The following is a 14,772-nucleotide window of genomic DNA, read 5'->3' on the forward strand; positions in this document are numbered from 1 at the left end:
TACTAATCAGTTTAGTTCCAGAGAGCACAAAAGAATTTCAGGAGGAACAAATAAGGGGTGGAGAGTAACAGTTATTAGAGTGCAAAGCTGAGAGGAGACTTGCTAGTTTGGGTCTCCTCGTGGTGCTGGACAAACAAGATAAAGGGCAGGATGTTAGTTCCAGAGGGCTGTGGTAGGGAGGGAGGTGGATCTGGGGCAACCCTTCAAATCCACCAGGGGAAGTATATGTAGGAGCATGTGGGAGTAAGTGCAAGGAGGAGGGACAGCTTTGCTCTTGAGTTACAAATTCATACAAAATTAGACCTGGCCCCAGGCTATTCTGAGACAAGTCCTGAGGACCTACTCCAAAGAATTTAAATGGGGTGACAAACACAAAGCACTCAGCGTAGAGCCTGACGCTGAAATAGTATTAGTTATGACAATGCTGTTATTAAGGAGATGTCAGAAGAGGAGCTGAGATATCCCTTCAATCTCAGCTCCACAGCAGCACCCTGCAGTCAGCCAAGGCACTGCTCTGACCCCTGCCTCCTTATCCATTCACCCCATCAACAAGAATTTATCCAGTGCCAACTCTGTATTGTTCCTGATTAACACAAGCCAATTACCAACATACAAAACCAACAATATTTTATTGCTGAATCAACTTGAGGTTCAAATTATGGGAGACAGGAGTCCATAGCCTCACCAGGGTGCCCAGATCAGACAGAGATTAAGGTCCAAGTTCCTGTAGGCTCTACTTAGGGCACTATCTACTCTGATCATGTTAAAGTTGTTAGTCCCTCCAAGTCACTTCTACTTCATCTGTCCGATACCTGTGAAAAAACAGGAAAAACTTGATGGATAGCTATCCCTTAGAATCTTCCATTCTTCCCTGCCTTCATGATCCTGGACCCTCTTCCCTGCTGATTTTTGCCTACTCCCCATATAATCCTATCTACCCCTCCAAGAGGTACACACCTCTGTGTGATTCCAGAATCACTGAGTGGGGTCCTATGCCCGGCCCGAAACATCTCCCAACCAGCCTGGGCTATCATGGCTCCATTGTCAATGCAGAATCTGGGAAGGAAAAGAGATATGAAATTTGGAATCTAAAGGTGAAAAATCACAGTAATTAAAGAAAAAAAGAAATCAAGAAAGAGAAAGGGCCTTTACCTCTCATCTGTGGCAAAAAGCCGGGCTCCACGTTCCTGACACATTGTCTCCATCATTTCCTGTAGCCTCAAATTACCTATGAAGGGGCAGGGGGTAGGGCTGGCTTAGTTTCAGCCATTTCTGCATGGTCCAGCTGTACACCTCATGTGTATTTACTTACAAAAATGAAGTAGGGGTTTAGGGGGCAGGCATTGGGAAGCGGAAACTAGCAATTTCCCCAAACTCTTAGGGATTAAGACTATCAGGAGGAAGACGCAAATGCCCAAGAACAGCAAAGAGGGGCACAGTTCAATGATACATACACCCCACACCTCCCACGATGAGGGCCTCCTGGGAGCCACAATGTGCCATGGCTCGCTCTGTGATCTCTACCAGCATTGCAAACACGGTTTCCTGTGGGGGACAAATAAGGTGTTAACACCAGAGGGGATCCCAGCTTAGTTCTGCTGTACTATATAAAAGGTCTTCCAGTCCCAACGTTCAGTCCCAGCTTTTTATCCCATTACCTGCAGAGAGAAGCATAAATCCTCAGGAGTACACTCGCCTGTAGCCAGCATCCGTTGGGCTACATCCTATCATTAAAAAAAATACATAAAACAATGAATTGTGGTTTGGGGATGACAGGAGAGCAAAAATTAGTGCACTTGGAGGATCATGTTTCACGACAATTCATCTCGCCAGTGTGTCTATAGCATGCTTTTGCCTTTCACTGGCATTAAGCTACAGAACAGGCAACACTGATTCAGGATTCAATAATTACAAATGCCTGCCCTGGCACCCCCAGCCTCCCCCCGACCCCTTATTCTGCTTAACTTTTCTCCATAAGGCTTATCATCATCTGGCTCTTTTTATTATCTGCCCCTTGTTTCTTCATCTTGTTGCCCCCCGCCCCCATTACAATGTAAGCTCCAAGTAGGCAGGGACTTTGATTTTGTTCCATCCTGTGTTGCTATTGCCTAGAAGAATGCCTGGCACACAGAAGATGCTTAATACATATTTGCTAAATGAATTTATTCAGCATCTAATATGGCCCAGAACTATGCTACAGGCAGGAAATACAATGGTGAGCAAAACAGATATGCCTCATATAAAAGCATGAAAGTGATCTCTCCTCACCTGTCCCACACTCACCTCAATGAAAGACAGGATCCCCGAGAATGAGACGTCCATCCCCTTTACAGTATATGGCAGCTCAACTAGTTTCTTGCCTCTGTGTGGGAGGGAGTATACAATGCCCTCATCAACCTGTAGTTAGTTGGCTGCTTACCCTCCAAAGCCTTAATGTACATACAGGGAAATCACTGAAGCCCCGCCAGGCAGCCTCCTCCCACCTCATGTCCCCTTACCGCTTTGCCATCTGTTCGATGTTGTAGCCCGGACTTGGGTCATTGGAAATCTAGCAGAAGGAAAAAGAGGATAGAGCCAGATATCCAGGAGGCATAAGAAACTAATTTATGACCTTCTCCCTCCATTTCTAATTCATCCATATCTCATGTTTTCTCCAGCCCCAGTGGCTTACCTTTAGCACTCGAGCAAAACGATCCAGACAATTACCCACAGCAATATCGATGGTTTCCCCAAAGATGCGGTAACGATGTTCTGAATATGCAATCACCTAAGGGTGATGAGGATGTCCATGAAACCTCAAGTCTGTAAAGAGGAGTATTTGGCTTTGGGGAAGAGCATAAGAGAGGATCAACATGGCCACTGCAGCTTCCAATGACAAACAGAACACAAGAACTTACCCAAACCTTGAATAGGTACTTTCTCATAGCTCTTATCTCAGAAGCCTATATGTACCCTGAGGATTCCTAGAGCAGATTTCTCATCTACAGAAGGTAGCCTAGGTTAGGCAGAAGCAATTCTCGTTTTGAATACATTTTTCTAGATTGGAGGTTCCTAATATATCCTTTAAATGCAGTCTTGACAATATGGATTAGGAACAGGCTTTCCTGCTTGGAAGCAGGGAACCAGAGTCCTTCTAGATTATCCCACCAGGACAGTGTTAATTGGAAACAAAACAAGAGGTAGAGTTGAAAAAGTCAAAAATCCCATATTGGGTCACACTAATGACCCACCCAACTCAGCACTGGCAATCAACTTATGTCCATTCTTCACATATGACTAGCTTCTAGCACAGAGAATATTTATCACCCACTCACACATATACTCCTGACAATGAGTGCTTCATTAAGACTACAAGAAGTCCTTTTCCCTTTTCGATGCTACTCAAGATTTCTTTCCGTTCTGATGTAGATCATACTCTGCTGTTGAAAGGCTGGCCACAAAAGGGGAAGGAAAAAAATCCCGCCTTTCTACTTCTGTTATCTACTCCTCTCTACCAATCATCTTCCCTGTTTTTCCCACCTAACCAAGTTTCAAGAGGGAAGAGAAAAACTATCACTGCTCCTCTTCGTTAACTCTTGCAAGCCTCCATTGCTACTTTCCACACCCTAAGTCCCTAATTTTGTATGTCATCCTTCAGGCCCCAGCCTGCTACTTGACCTCTACCTGTAAAAGTTCCCATGTCATTTTCATGGGAATGTGTACTTAATTTTAAATGACTATTTCACAAAATGAAGTTTTAAGCCTTTTATAAGCTGGGGACAATGACTTTTTCTGACAATAACCCCATCAGCTGCTCTGTGGGAAAGGAAGGCTAGAGTTCTCCAATCTCAACCTAAAAAGGTCTTGTAAGGTACCCCAAACAACTCTGGTTTAACTTACAAACTTAAAATACCTTCTACCTTATAAAATATTTTAAAAATTACTTATATTTTCACTCTTAGAATAACAACTTCTATTTACTGCCAGTAACATAAAACAAAATACGAAATTACTGTAAAGAAACAAATTACATGGTATCCCTCGGTTTTAGTTGCTAAGATACAGGGGAAAAAAAGCGCTTCAAAATAATAAAAGTAAAAACACTTTCATTATTTTGAAGACCTCAATCCTTACCCTTCTTTCCTTTTCTAAATGGAAATTTTTTATCTTTATAACCACGTATACAAAAGCCATCTAATGTTCTGATCATCCTGTCTAAATCTACAATGTTGTAAACTTTCTTGTGGGTTTTCTAGCGTGTCTTAGACAGCCCAGCTTTGTTCTTGAGTTGCTGCCATTCAGGTACAACAAGAAAGTTGCTGATACACTGCCTTAGAAATTATGAAGCAATGATGGAATACTCCAAATACCTGTGTATTTCCTCCACTGACATACAGCACGGTAGGGCTGGTGGCTCCAGTAATGAGGCGGCCCATCTCAATGTGGCCTATGCAGTGGTTCACGCCCAGCAATGGCTTATTCCACAGTTGGGCCACAGTACGGGCCACAACAGCCACAGAAACCAGTGGGGCACCCATGCCAGGGCCTAGGGGGATAGAAATGGGAGTTAGAATCCTACAGACACTGGGAAAAACCGAGCTGGGGAAAGTAAGGGATGTGAAAGGTGGGGTAGGAGTAGTGGTGGTAGCAGAGAGCAGCAGGCCATTCTGACCTAGCCAGGCTCCAGGTATGTTCTTCTATCGTCAGTCTCCCAGCTATACCTTTGGTGTAGGCAATGCAATCAATATCCTGGGAGGTTAATCCAGCCTCTGTTAGTGCCTCCTGTAGCAGGTCCAGGATAACAGCTCGGTGATGCCTGGCAGTATCACCTGGAAGGAATCCTAGGAGATGGACACAGGTCAGAGATCGTAGGGTTTTTCTATAGCAAAGGTAGGTAGAAATCATAAACGGGTGTTTTAGTTGTTGTGAAACAGAATGAAAGAAATCTCACTTAAAACAGTCAGGAGGCTGTAAGGGGAAGCTTTCACACCCCACCACTCCTTCTCAATTGCAGACCCCGATGAGAAAAGAACATACCTTGCATTCCCAACAGGAAGAAGCCTATCATTTACCACCCCATCAAGGGGAAGAGATTTTCCAGCCAATGAAAAGCCACTACACTTGGATCTCTCAGTTTACTTCAATGGACTAACTTAAAATTAAGAGTCCCTCCCAACTACCCCCACTTCCCTATAAAAGATTAATCCTTTCATTTGGTCTCTAGATTTGCCTATGGTTTTGCCAAAGCTTCCCTGATCTGAATCACAATTCTCTACTATTCCTAAATGAGCCCATTTTACTGGTAAAACAACTGGTTTATTTTTAAGGTTTACACAGTGTAGGAAGAGTCTTTCATTCTCAAGTATCTTATCTTCCAGGTTTTCAGATATACTCTTTCTGGCCTGTTCAGCTAGGCTGACCAGCTCTCAGAAATGCCTTTCTTCAAACCCAACTCCTACTCAGCCTCAGCACTTAATTCAAGGGATAACTAACTCAAACTGTTTAGTGATCTTCTCTGTGACCCTACCAGCCCTGTGCACGATCACATCATTGTACTTTACACACTGTGTCGTATATCAATTATAGCATTAGAATCACCTGTAGTTTTCCCCAATTTAACCATGAGCATCTCAAAGCATTGGCTATTTTATTTATCCTTGCATTCCTGGTGCCAAAATGCCTAGAAGAGTGAGTGCTAAACACAGATATGTATTTTCTAACGAAAGAGCTGTCACAACATCACCTGTTCAGGGAGGCTTTTCAGGTATATACAAGTCAGTGGTCCTCTCCTACATATGCAGAAGTTTTAGGGGTGGGCAGACAAAATACAACACAGTAACAAATAACATACAAATAACGTTCATTAAAAGTAATACGTCTAACAATTTACTTCTTTCTCAAGACTCAATAATGCAGGTATGACTATTCCCATTTTAAGAGTAAGGAACATAAAAACAAAAACAAATACTGAAAATGAATACTGCTGTTCCTAACACCCAAGCTGCAACTCTACACTCCTTCTCATTCTAGGAAGTTCTGACTGCATCTGCGTTACACTCACTGTTCATCTTACCATAAACTTTTGTTTATATGTCCGACTCTACAGAAGCTCAAAACATTTATTTTTTGCTTCCGGCTGACGATAAGCACATAAAAAGCGCTCAACGAAAGCTAAACGAACCCAGAAGATCCAGGTCCAAGTGTCTGTGACTCTTCTATCCGCCTAGTGAGGTTAATCCTGCCCCACGAATCTCAGAGACTCGGATGAACAGCTCTGTGAGGGGACAACGCGCTCCACCCCCTACTTTGCTAGCGTTTGGGCGGTAGCGTTTGGGCGGATGGAAGGCGCTGCCGCGCGAGAAGGGCGCTGTGAACTGTCAATCCTGCACACACGCACCTGTGCCGGGAGGCGTGACGTAAGTCCGCCGCGGGTTCGCCAGCACCGCGCCATCCCGCACCACTCCCACGCCAATCTTGTTAGCGCTGCCTTCAAACCCCAGCACCGCCGGCATGGTCGAGCCTGGGAGAAAACGCCAGCAGGGCTAGCTACCACCGGAACCGTGTAGCCCTCAGCAGGCCGTGCTGGGCCGCGGATCCCGCAGCGCACGGGAAGACTACGTACCCAGGGGCCGGGTACCAGCGTGCACCAAGAGACGCCAAAGAACTCCCGCGGAGGGCGCCCCCGCGGCAGCCCCGCCCCCGTCATCACAGCGGCCCATCAAGGCCCCTTCAAGGACCTGTCCTCCTAACTGCCAGGGACGCTGAGCCGGCATCTGCTCCTTACATTCCTATCCATCTCTTTACTTCTCTCCCGTTGTCCAGCCAGCCTTCTCCACTGACTTTTTTCCCTCTCTTGCACAGCATTGGGATCTTCGGTCAGGGTGATAGAATGAATCCTGCATCTGGCACGCCGATAAACAGCCCAAGAATGGAAGGCCGGGGCCTTCAGTCCCCTGGAGAGTTGCAGAAGGGGGTGGGGGGAGTAGGGCGAGCCTTCCCGTCACGTGGTTCCAGACAGACCAATCACGCGCGTGCCCCCGCCTCAGGCTGCACATCTCAGATCACCTGACCACCCCAGATACCCACGTGGGGGCACGGCGTGCACGAATTCTTTGTGCTCGGGTAAGGAGGAGCCAGGCTGGGAGCCGAGCAGGTCAGATGCAGGGTTGCTCTTATTTTGCCCAGCAGTGGGGTTTCTTGATCGTCTGATCTGCAAGCTAAGTCGGGACCCTTAATTAAGGCCCTCGATCGGCCGGAGGGCAGATCTCGCGAGCACGGCACAAAGCATAATGAAATGATCTAGTTTGGTGGGTGAGGGGCTGAAGGGCCTAGGTTGCATGGAGGCGGGGAAAGGATTCAGAGATAGTTTGATTTGAAAGGCGGTACCTAGTGCGGGGGCGCCCGAGGAAGTCGTTTTTTCCCCAGCTTTAGCTGGTTTCACGACATCTCGTCTGCAGGTAACGCGGTAAAAATACCGCTTCGGTGGGCGACGTGGTACAGGTTCAGAAGGGCGTTCGCTACAGTGATGCCGAAGCGTGGGAAAAAGGGAGCTGTGGCAGAAGACGGGGAAGAGCCCAAGATTGGTAAGATAATGAAATGAGGCCCTCTCCCTAGGGGCTGCCGTGAGGGGGTTTCTAACGCCGGTGAACAGGAAGTGCGGACCTGCTGACTGCGTTTTTGCAGGCTGAAGAAGTCGCAGCAACTGCAAGCTACAATGCGGGGGGGGGGGGGTCTGTAGTCCAATCCGGATCAGAGTTGGATACTGCCAACTTTATCATTGTATATTGCTTATTTTATAGAGCCAGAAGCCAAGAAGAGTAAGGTTGGAGCAAAGAAAAACGAAAAAGAGGCAGCAGGAGAGGGGCCGGTCCTGTATGAGGACCCCCCAGATCAGAAAACCTCGCCCAGTGGTAAATCGGCCACACTCAAGATCTGCTCCTGGAATGTGGATGGGCTTCGAGCCTGGATTAAAAAGAAAGGTTTAGATGTGAGTGGAATTCAAGGAGGGTTCCAGAAGAGACATTCTTTAGTATTGAATGATTTGGGGATTTAATCACCTTTCCCTAATCTGTAGGTTTTTTCCCCTTGTCTAGTTTTTTTGTGCAAGAGTTAAAAGGAGGGGCTTCAGCAACTCTTAACCTTTTTATTTCCAAATGTCTTTTTCAACTTATTTCCATTGTTTTAATGGCTTCATCCCTTCCCCTGCATGTTGCAAAAACCTTGTTACTGGACTTGCTCCATTTCATTTCCAGTTTATCCTCCGTTTAAATACTACTGCTTAGGGGTGCCTGGCTGGCTCAGTCCACCAGTTGGTGAATTTAAGCTCCATGTGTGGCAGAGCGTAGAGTTTACTTAGAATTAAATAATCACTGCTTAAAAATCTTAGATGGCTATCCTCTGTCTGTGGAAGAAATATAATCTCTTCAGTGTTGCATGTAACACTCTTTTTACCTCTCAGTTGCCAGTTATATAATTTAGAAGTGTTAAAATCTCGTGCGACTCTCTAAGCAGTGTATCTCTAGTACTTGGCACAGTCTTTAGTAAATGTTTGATAATCAGATGTTGCTATCCGAATTGATAGTATTTTTCTTACCTTTCATCTCACTCACAGTGGGTAAAGGAAGAAGCCCCAGATATCCTGTGCCTCCAAGAGACCAAATGTTCAGAGAACAAACTACCAGCTGAACTTCAAGAGTTGCCTGGACTATCCCATCAATACTGGTCAGCTCCTTCAGACAAGGAAGGGTACAGTGGTGTGGGCCTGCTCTCCCGCCAGTGTCCACTCAAAGTCTCCTATGGCATTGGTGAGACCCTGTTAATTCCTAATCCCTGAGGTCTTTCAAACCAATTGCTAATACCCGTTCCAGCTCCTAATGGGAGTTACTTTCTTTGCTTTCCCATTCCGTACACTTTTTTATGCTGATCGTGTTTCATTGTTTGTGCAGGTGAGGAGGAACACGATCAGGAAGGACGGGTGATTGTGGCTGAATTTGACTCATTTGTGCTGGTAACAGCCTATGTACCTAACGCAGGCCGAGGTCTGGTCCGCTTGGAGTACCGGCAGCGCTGGGATGAGGCCTTCCGCAAGTTCCTAAAGGGCTTGGCTTCCCGCAAGCCCCTTGTGCTCTGTGGGGACCTCAATGTGGCCCATGAAGAAATCGACCTTCGCAACCCCAAGGGAAACAAAAAGAATGCTGGCTTCACTCCACAAGAGCGTCAAGGCTTTGGGGAATTACTAGAGGCTGTGCCTCTGGCTGACAGCTTCCGGCACCTCTACCCCAACACGGCCTATGCATATACCTTTTGGACCTACATGATGAATGCTCGATCCAAAAATGTTGGTTGGCGCCTTGATTACTTTTTGTTGTCACACTCTCTGTTACCCGCGTTGTGTGACAGCAAGATCCGTTCCAAGGCCCTGGGCAGTGACCACTGTCCCATCACCCTGTACCTAGCACTGTGACACCTCTCTTAAATTACTTTAAGCTGGGGAAATAAGCCCCCCAAGCTAGCTTTAAAACTTAACCTCCCCAAACTTCTTTAAAAACTGCTCTCTAAAGAAATCTGCACTGTTAACTTCCCTTCTAAAAATACGAATCCTTCAACCAGGCTCCTAGTGACACTTAGGTTTCCTTTAAACCCCAATTTTTTTGTGTTTTTTTTTTTTTTTTTTTTTTTACATTAAACAAAAGCTACTGATGACTTTCTCTGAACTGTCCACATGAAAATAAAGAGCCATAGTTTCAGCCTTGCTGTCTTTGTATTCTACCCCTTTGTGGGGCTACAAATTCTCCTTATCTTTTCATATATAAAGATAAACAACTTGGAAAAGGATAGTCATGACCTTATTTATTTACAAGCACAGGATGAATCCCTAGCTTCCCCCAAGACAGAGCAACCTTATCCAGCTCAGTTAAATACTGCAACTGGGGGGTAAGGTTGGAAGGAGGAGTTAAGGGAAATTCAGGACTAGGGGAACATACCCCACATTAAATAGTTATATACACATCAGTTCCTGTGGTCTGTACAGAGCAGCGGCTGACCCCATCCCCACCCCCCAGGACACAGAATGGGGGGACAGGAGACTGAAGGGACTGAGGCCAGAGCCAGCCCCTGGTGAAGTGCAATAGCAGCAGCAAGGTCCTAATGGTGCACAAAAGGGAGGGAACCCCCAGGGCTACCCACCCCCACCCTGCCCTGGAATGTTTAAGGGACAGGAATGGCTCTCAGGGAGCATATAGGAAGGACAAGGCTAGAACCCTCTTTTAGGACCCAGGTTTAGGGGCAACATTTTGCCTATTTCACCCTAAACAGCAGCCCTTGGAGGAAAGCAGATGGCCAGCAGTGGTCTTATCTACCCCTCCAAACCTAAGTGAGGGTCTGGTTCCTTCCTACCTCTCCCCAGGGAAAAGGAAGGCAGCTGCTTGGCTCCGCTTACAGAAGCCAAGGGAGCCTTTTACCACGGTTCCCTTTGTAGTGTCACTGTCCCCACCAGGAAGGGGCCAGGCACAGTCTGTGGGTCGTTGTGGAGCTCAGGAGAAGTTCTGGACAGGGTGGCTGACCTTCATACAAGCCCAGTAGAGGGCCCGGCCCAAACACAGCACAGCCAACAGGATGACAAATGCCCAGGCCGCGTAGATGCCTCCATATCGCCGAGCGTGCTTCCATGTCCCAAACTGATGAAGAAGAAGGAAGATGGGGTTACTGTTGATCTCTCACCACTTTCTAAAAGCCCTAGTAATAGCAACACAGAATGGAAGCTTCAGTGCCTGGTTGCCTAACCACGTGTATCCACCTTCAGGGACCTTCTTAAAGGCCCAATTGTGCTCTCTTCCCCTAGGCAGGTACGTAACTTGTACAATCCCAGACATCTGTCAGTGTTTCTTAGTGTTGGACAAGGGAGCCAATTCTAACAGCAACTCTTAATTTAAGCCACTTCTTCATTGCCCTGTCTTTTGCATAAAGAAGATGGCTGTTTTTCACTCCCATAATAACAATGGAGATTGTTTATCAGTTACCTTCAACTTCAGCTCATGTGTACATTAAAACAAGGCAAAACAGGGGCGCCTGGGTGGCACAGTCGGTTAAGCGTCCGACTTCAGCCAGGTCACGATCTCGCGGTCCGTGAGTTCGAGCCCCACGTCAGGCTCTGGGCTGATGGCTCGGAGCCTGGAGCCTGTTTCGGATTCTGTGTCTCCCTCTCTCTCTGCCCCTCCCCCGTTCATGCTCTGTCTCTCTCTGTCCCAAAAAAAATAAATGTTGAAAAAAAAAACAAAAAAAAAAAAAAAACAAGGCAAAACAAACAAAAACCCCTCGGTTTCTTTCACTTTTTTTAGGTTAGCCATTTCCCAAATTGTAGGCTATGGAGATGAGGCTGAAGAACGAAGGGCCAGATCAAGGTTACTCACAGCAAGGCCAGTGGCAGTGACTGCCAAGAGTAAGCCAAGCAAGAAACAGCAGATACATCTCTTTCGTGGATATCTGCGCCCAATAGATGACCTGTGGGGAGGCAAACAAATTGATGCTTGCAATGCCCTGCAGGTTTTACTGTACATGTTACAAAATTACCAGTTCAACAATGCCACTCTCCAGTGACTTACACTTTCCTGCAGTGAGGGCAACGGGCCAAGGTTCGGTCTGTGAACTCTGTCCACTATGGAGAACAAAAAAGGGAGAACCCAATTAATAGAAGCAGGGTCGTGTGCAGTGAAGGCTCTGGGGCAGGGGAGGGTGGGAAAAGGAACAGAAGGGAAATTAAAACAGACCTTCTCAGTATTCATTATCATAACTCAGAAATATATTCATGACTACTTCTGTTTCTCCCGCTTCCTCCCAAGGCTTCCCAATGTTCCTCCTCACCAGGAAAGTATTCTTGCAATGTCCACAGATGACCCTGACACCTACAGGCTGTGGTTCTGGACTCAGAGGTCCTGGATGCACAGGCCCCAGGTTGATGATTCTTTTGCTGTAATGGAGAAAAAGACTACGTTTAAATCATTTTTAATCCTAAAATGCCCACACTAGCCTTCCTTCATAGCTCCCAATCCCTGCCTTTCTAAATTCCTCTACTTCTCTGTACAGGCATATACTCTGCCCCACCCAACCCTAGCCCGAGGGAAGGTTGAGAAATAGCACTACTTAAACTTCAGGTCTCTAACTTCCATTATACCTGAGGATAATTCACCCAGTCCCCTAGACTCTCTATTTCCCTAACGGACATAAATTTCATCCCAGTCTTTTTACTGAGATTTGAACAAGATGGCTGTAAAATTCTAACGGTACAACAGTCCTTAACTTTTTCTCCTTCTAAATAAACACCTTTACATGCTCTGCAAACATTCATCCTTTTTAGGGCTTTCCAATTATTCCCACTGATGCCCTTCCCCACCTTATGCCTCTTACCAGTAGGGCCGAGGGCAGGCAATCCTCTGGGAAGTCACTTTGCAGATAAGGAGACAGTTACAGGGGCACCGAACATATTTTTTCCCTGGAGGTGCATTCTTGATTGGCTAGAGAACAATGAGGACACCGGTAAGCAAACCTCTAATTCCAATCCCTTCCATTTCCTCCAAAAACACCTTCTGAGGAGAGATCAGAGAGATAAGGTCTTAGCCAGGCCAGAGAAATGAAAGAAAAACATATAGCAGAAGATTTGCAAATAAAGACTAGGCTTAAGTATCCAGAATAGAAATGAAGGTGCAGGATGGTAAACATCAGCTCTGGTGAGTGGCTGCTGGGAAATGGTGATGTGAGACTCCTGGAACTGAAACCTGGGTTTCAGGATTACCATTCGGCTAACACCTGAACATCAAGGTCTAGAATCAAGAGATCAGAAAGAGGATCCAGGAAACAGGGCCCATTTCATAGATGTGTGTAACTCACAGTGGCTTCATTGCAGACGCCACATTTGACTACATGCTGATGCATCTTGCCTTCCACGTTGATGAGAGACTGGCAGACTCGGCAGGTGATCATGGGGGCACTCCCACTGTCCGGGCTGGTCAGGGGTGAGTAGGGGGGTGGGTCTTCCCCAGGCAACACGGCTGGGTGTCCCTCAGGGAACGGGGGAAACGCTGGAGAGGAAAGTAAAAAGAAGGGTGGCATCACTTGTAGACACCCCTACTGATGCTCCACGGGGTCAAGGGACTCTTTTTGGTCCTCAACCCTTCTGAACCAGCTCGGCGGGCTTCTTATAATCCGTGCTTCAGTCAGCTTTCTCAGACCCCCCTTCGGTTCCCAAGTTCCGGTAACAATTGCGGAAAGAAGAGAGCTTCACCCAGTCACAGGTGCAACTGCTCCGCACCTGGCGCCTGGGCCCCGCCTCTGCCCTCGGCCCCGCCCCCTCCCGCCTCTCAGCGTACCCCCCCGGGAACATCTTGGACCCACCCCGGCTTACCCTGGGGCGGGGCATGTTTACCGGCTCCGTACGGTGGTGCGGAGGGGGTCAGGCCTCCCCCGGGCCCAGCCCCACTCCCGCCCGGCCCCACTAATCCGTTGCCGCCGGCGCCACCGTCGATGGGCTCGGAGAGCAGCGGGGATCGCTCTCCGTCTGCCGCCATGGCCGCCGCCACCACCTACTGCTTCGGCCAAGGACCCGGCTCTATTCGCCGCCGCCGTCTCCGCAGCCACCGCCGCCGCCGCTACCGGGTCCCCACGGCGCCTGCGCGCCGCGCGCCCAGCTAGCCCCGCAACCAGTGGCCTGCCCCGCCCGATTCCGTCCCGCAAGCACGTGATAGGCTGTCCCCGCCCCCGCCGTGCTATTATTCGTGGAGATAAATCAATTCTTGGTCCTGCGAAGGCAGCTCTTTTTTTCCATTGGGGAGCGTCGCGGCAACGTCAACTGTCACATGACCTCCCGGAGGCCGCTGGGCCCGCAAAAACTGCACGTGACGAGAGGTTCTGCGAGCCATTGGAAGCGTGGCCCATCGCGTTACCTCCAGACCAGGAGGTGGGACTAGGCTGCTTCAGCTCACTGGTCACCTGTTTCAGGAAGCCTGGCTTCCTCTGTTACGCGCGCAGAGCGAGTGCATAATCATTGCTCCTCATTGGTCCAAAGATACCACTAAAAGACATCTCCTCTTTGCGGTTATAATTGGTCTCCTATTGGCTGGCCTCTCTGTCTTGTGACTCGTGAGGTGCAACTGTATTGGTCCGAACTTAGGTCCAGAACTCGGGGGCGTGGCTCTAGTGAAAGTGCTGGAGCTTGGGCTGAGTAGCCAGAGGAGGAAAGGCTGGCGACAGTTAGCCGCTCTGCTCAATGAAATAACCTGTAGAAAGTCGGAATAAAGATGTACCAGTAGGAAATGCATTAAAATGTTAAGATAATCATCCAGCCTTTCCCGCTGGAGTTACTTCTGGAACAGAACACAAGACTGGCTTCTCCAGGGACCAGCCCTGCAGACCCCACCCTCTCACTCCGCATCCCTGATTATGAAACTACCTTTTATGAATCTGGATCTATCACTACAGGGATATTTCATATTTCACTCAGTTTCATGACCCCTCCCAGTCCTAAATACATATGCATCATAAGTGTTTTTTGATTGAGTTAACCAATTAAGTACAAGGATGTTTTAGTAACCTTGCTGACAAGATGAGACAGTCTTGAGACTAGTCTCAACTTAGTCCCAGCGAGGAGACTGCCAATGGAGGTTATTCTGACAAGTACTGGAGAATCTCGTGAGCCCCTCAGACGTTTCAACATACAGCCAATCCTACTCACTCTCCTGTTCATCCCTATACATCCTCCATACTCAATTTGCATAGCAGATGACACTACAAGTTTACCCAGCC

General features: G+C 47.6%; 3 protein-coding genes across 6 annotated transcripts; 1 reads left to right on the forward strand and 2 right to left on the reverse strand.

Moving 5' to 3' along the window:
* Positions 1–610: 610 nt before the first annotated feature.
* On the reverse strand, positions 611–6,949 carry LOC123583263 (O-sialoglycoprotein endopeptidase). Its single transcript, XM_045450190.1, has 11 exons — positions 6,377–6,949; positions 4,701–4,820; positions 4,350–4,525; positions 2,672–2,767; positions 2,499–2,548; positions 2,284–2,362; positions 1,659–1,724; positions 1,455–1,545; positions 1,153–1,228; positions 958–1,056; positions 611–812 (listed from the first exon to the last, which is right to left on the reverse strand). The coding sequence occupies exons 1-11, from the start codon at positions 6,489–6,491 to the stop codon at positions 773–775; spliced, it is 1,008 nt and encodes a 335-aa protein (XP_045306146.1). The 5' UTR covers positions 6,492–6,949; the 3' UTR covers positions 611–772.
* Positions 6,950–6,986: 37 nt separating this feature from the next.
* Positions 6,987–9,725, forward strand: APEX1 (apurinic/apyrimidinic endodeoxyribonuclease 1). Of its 3 annotated transcripts, none has more exons than XM_045450193.1 (5): positions 6,987–7,101; positions 7,437–7,562; positions 7,779–7,966; positions 8,591–8,783; positions 8,925–9,725. In XM_045450193.1, exons 2-5 carry the CDS (start codon positions 7,505–7,507, stop codon positions 9,440–9,442), a joined length of 957 nt encoding a protein of 318 aa, XP_045306149.1. In that variant the 5' UTR covers positions 6,987–7,101; positions 7,437–7,504; the 3' UTR covers positions 9,443–9,725. The 3 variants fall into 3 exon arrangements, with proteins under 3 accessions (XP_045306149.1, XP_045306147.1, XP_045306148.1); XM_045450191.1 differs by having other exon boundaries at positions 7,027–7,132; XM_045450192.1 differs by lacking the exon at positions 6,987–7,101 and adding an exon at positions 7,139–7,286.
* Positions 9,726–9,813: 88 nt separating this feature from the next.
* On the reverse strand, positions 9,814–13,899 carry PIP4P1 (phosphatidylinositol-4,5-bisphosphate 4-phosphatase 1). Of its 2 annotated transcripts, none has more exons than XM_045450195.1 (7): positions 13,397–13,899; positions 12,862–13,052; positions 12,382–12,488; positions 11,839–11,944; positions 11,580–11,632; positions 11,388–11,478; positions 9,814–10,655 (listed from the first exon to the last, which is right to left on the reverse strand). In XM_045450195.1, exons 1-7 carry the CDS (start codon positions 13,536–13,538, stop codon positions 10,512–10,514), a joined length of 834 nt encoding a protein of 277 aa, XP_045306151.1. In that variant the 5' UTR covers positions 13,539–13,899; the 3' UTR covers positions 9,814–10,511. The 2 variants fall into 2 exon arrangements, with proteins under 2 accessions (XP_045306151.1, XP_045306150.1); XM_045450194.1 differs by having other exon boundaries at positions 13,376–13,897.
* Positions 13,900–14,772: the final 873 nt, after the last annotated feature.

This window comes from Leopardus geoffroyi, chromosome B3 (assembly GCF_018350155.1).
Source record: "Leopardus geoffroyi isolate Oge1 chromosome B3, O.geoffroyi_Oge1_pat1.0, whole genome shotgun sequence".
Taxonomy (NCBI): Eukaryota; Metazoa; Chordata; class Mammalia; order Carnivora; family Felidae; genus Leopardus; species Leopardus geoffroyi.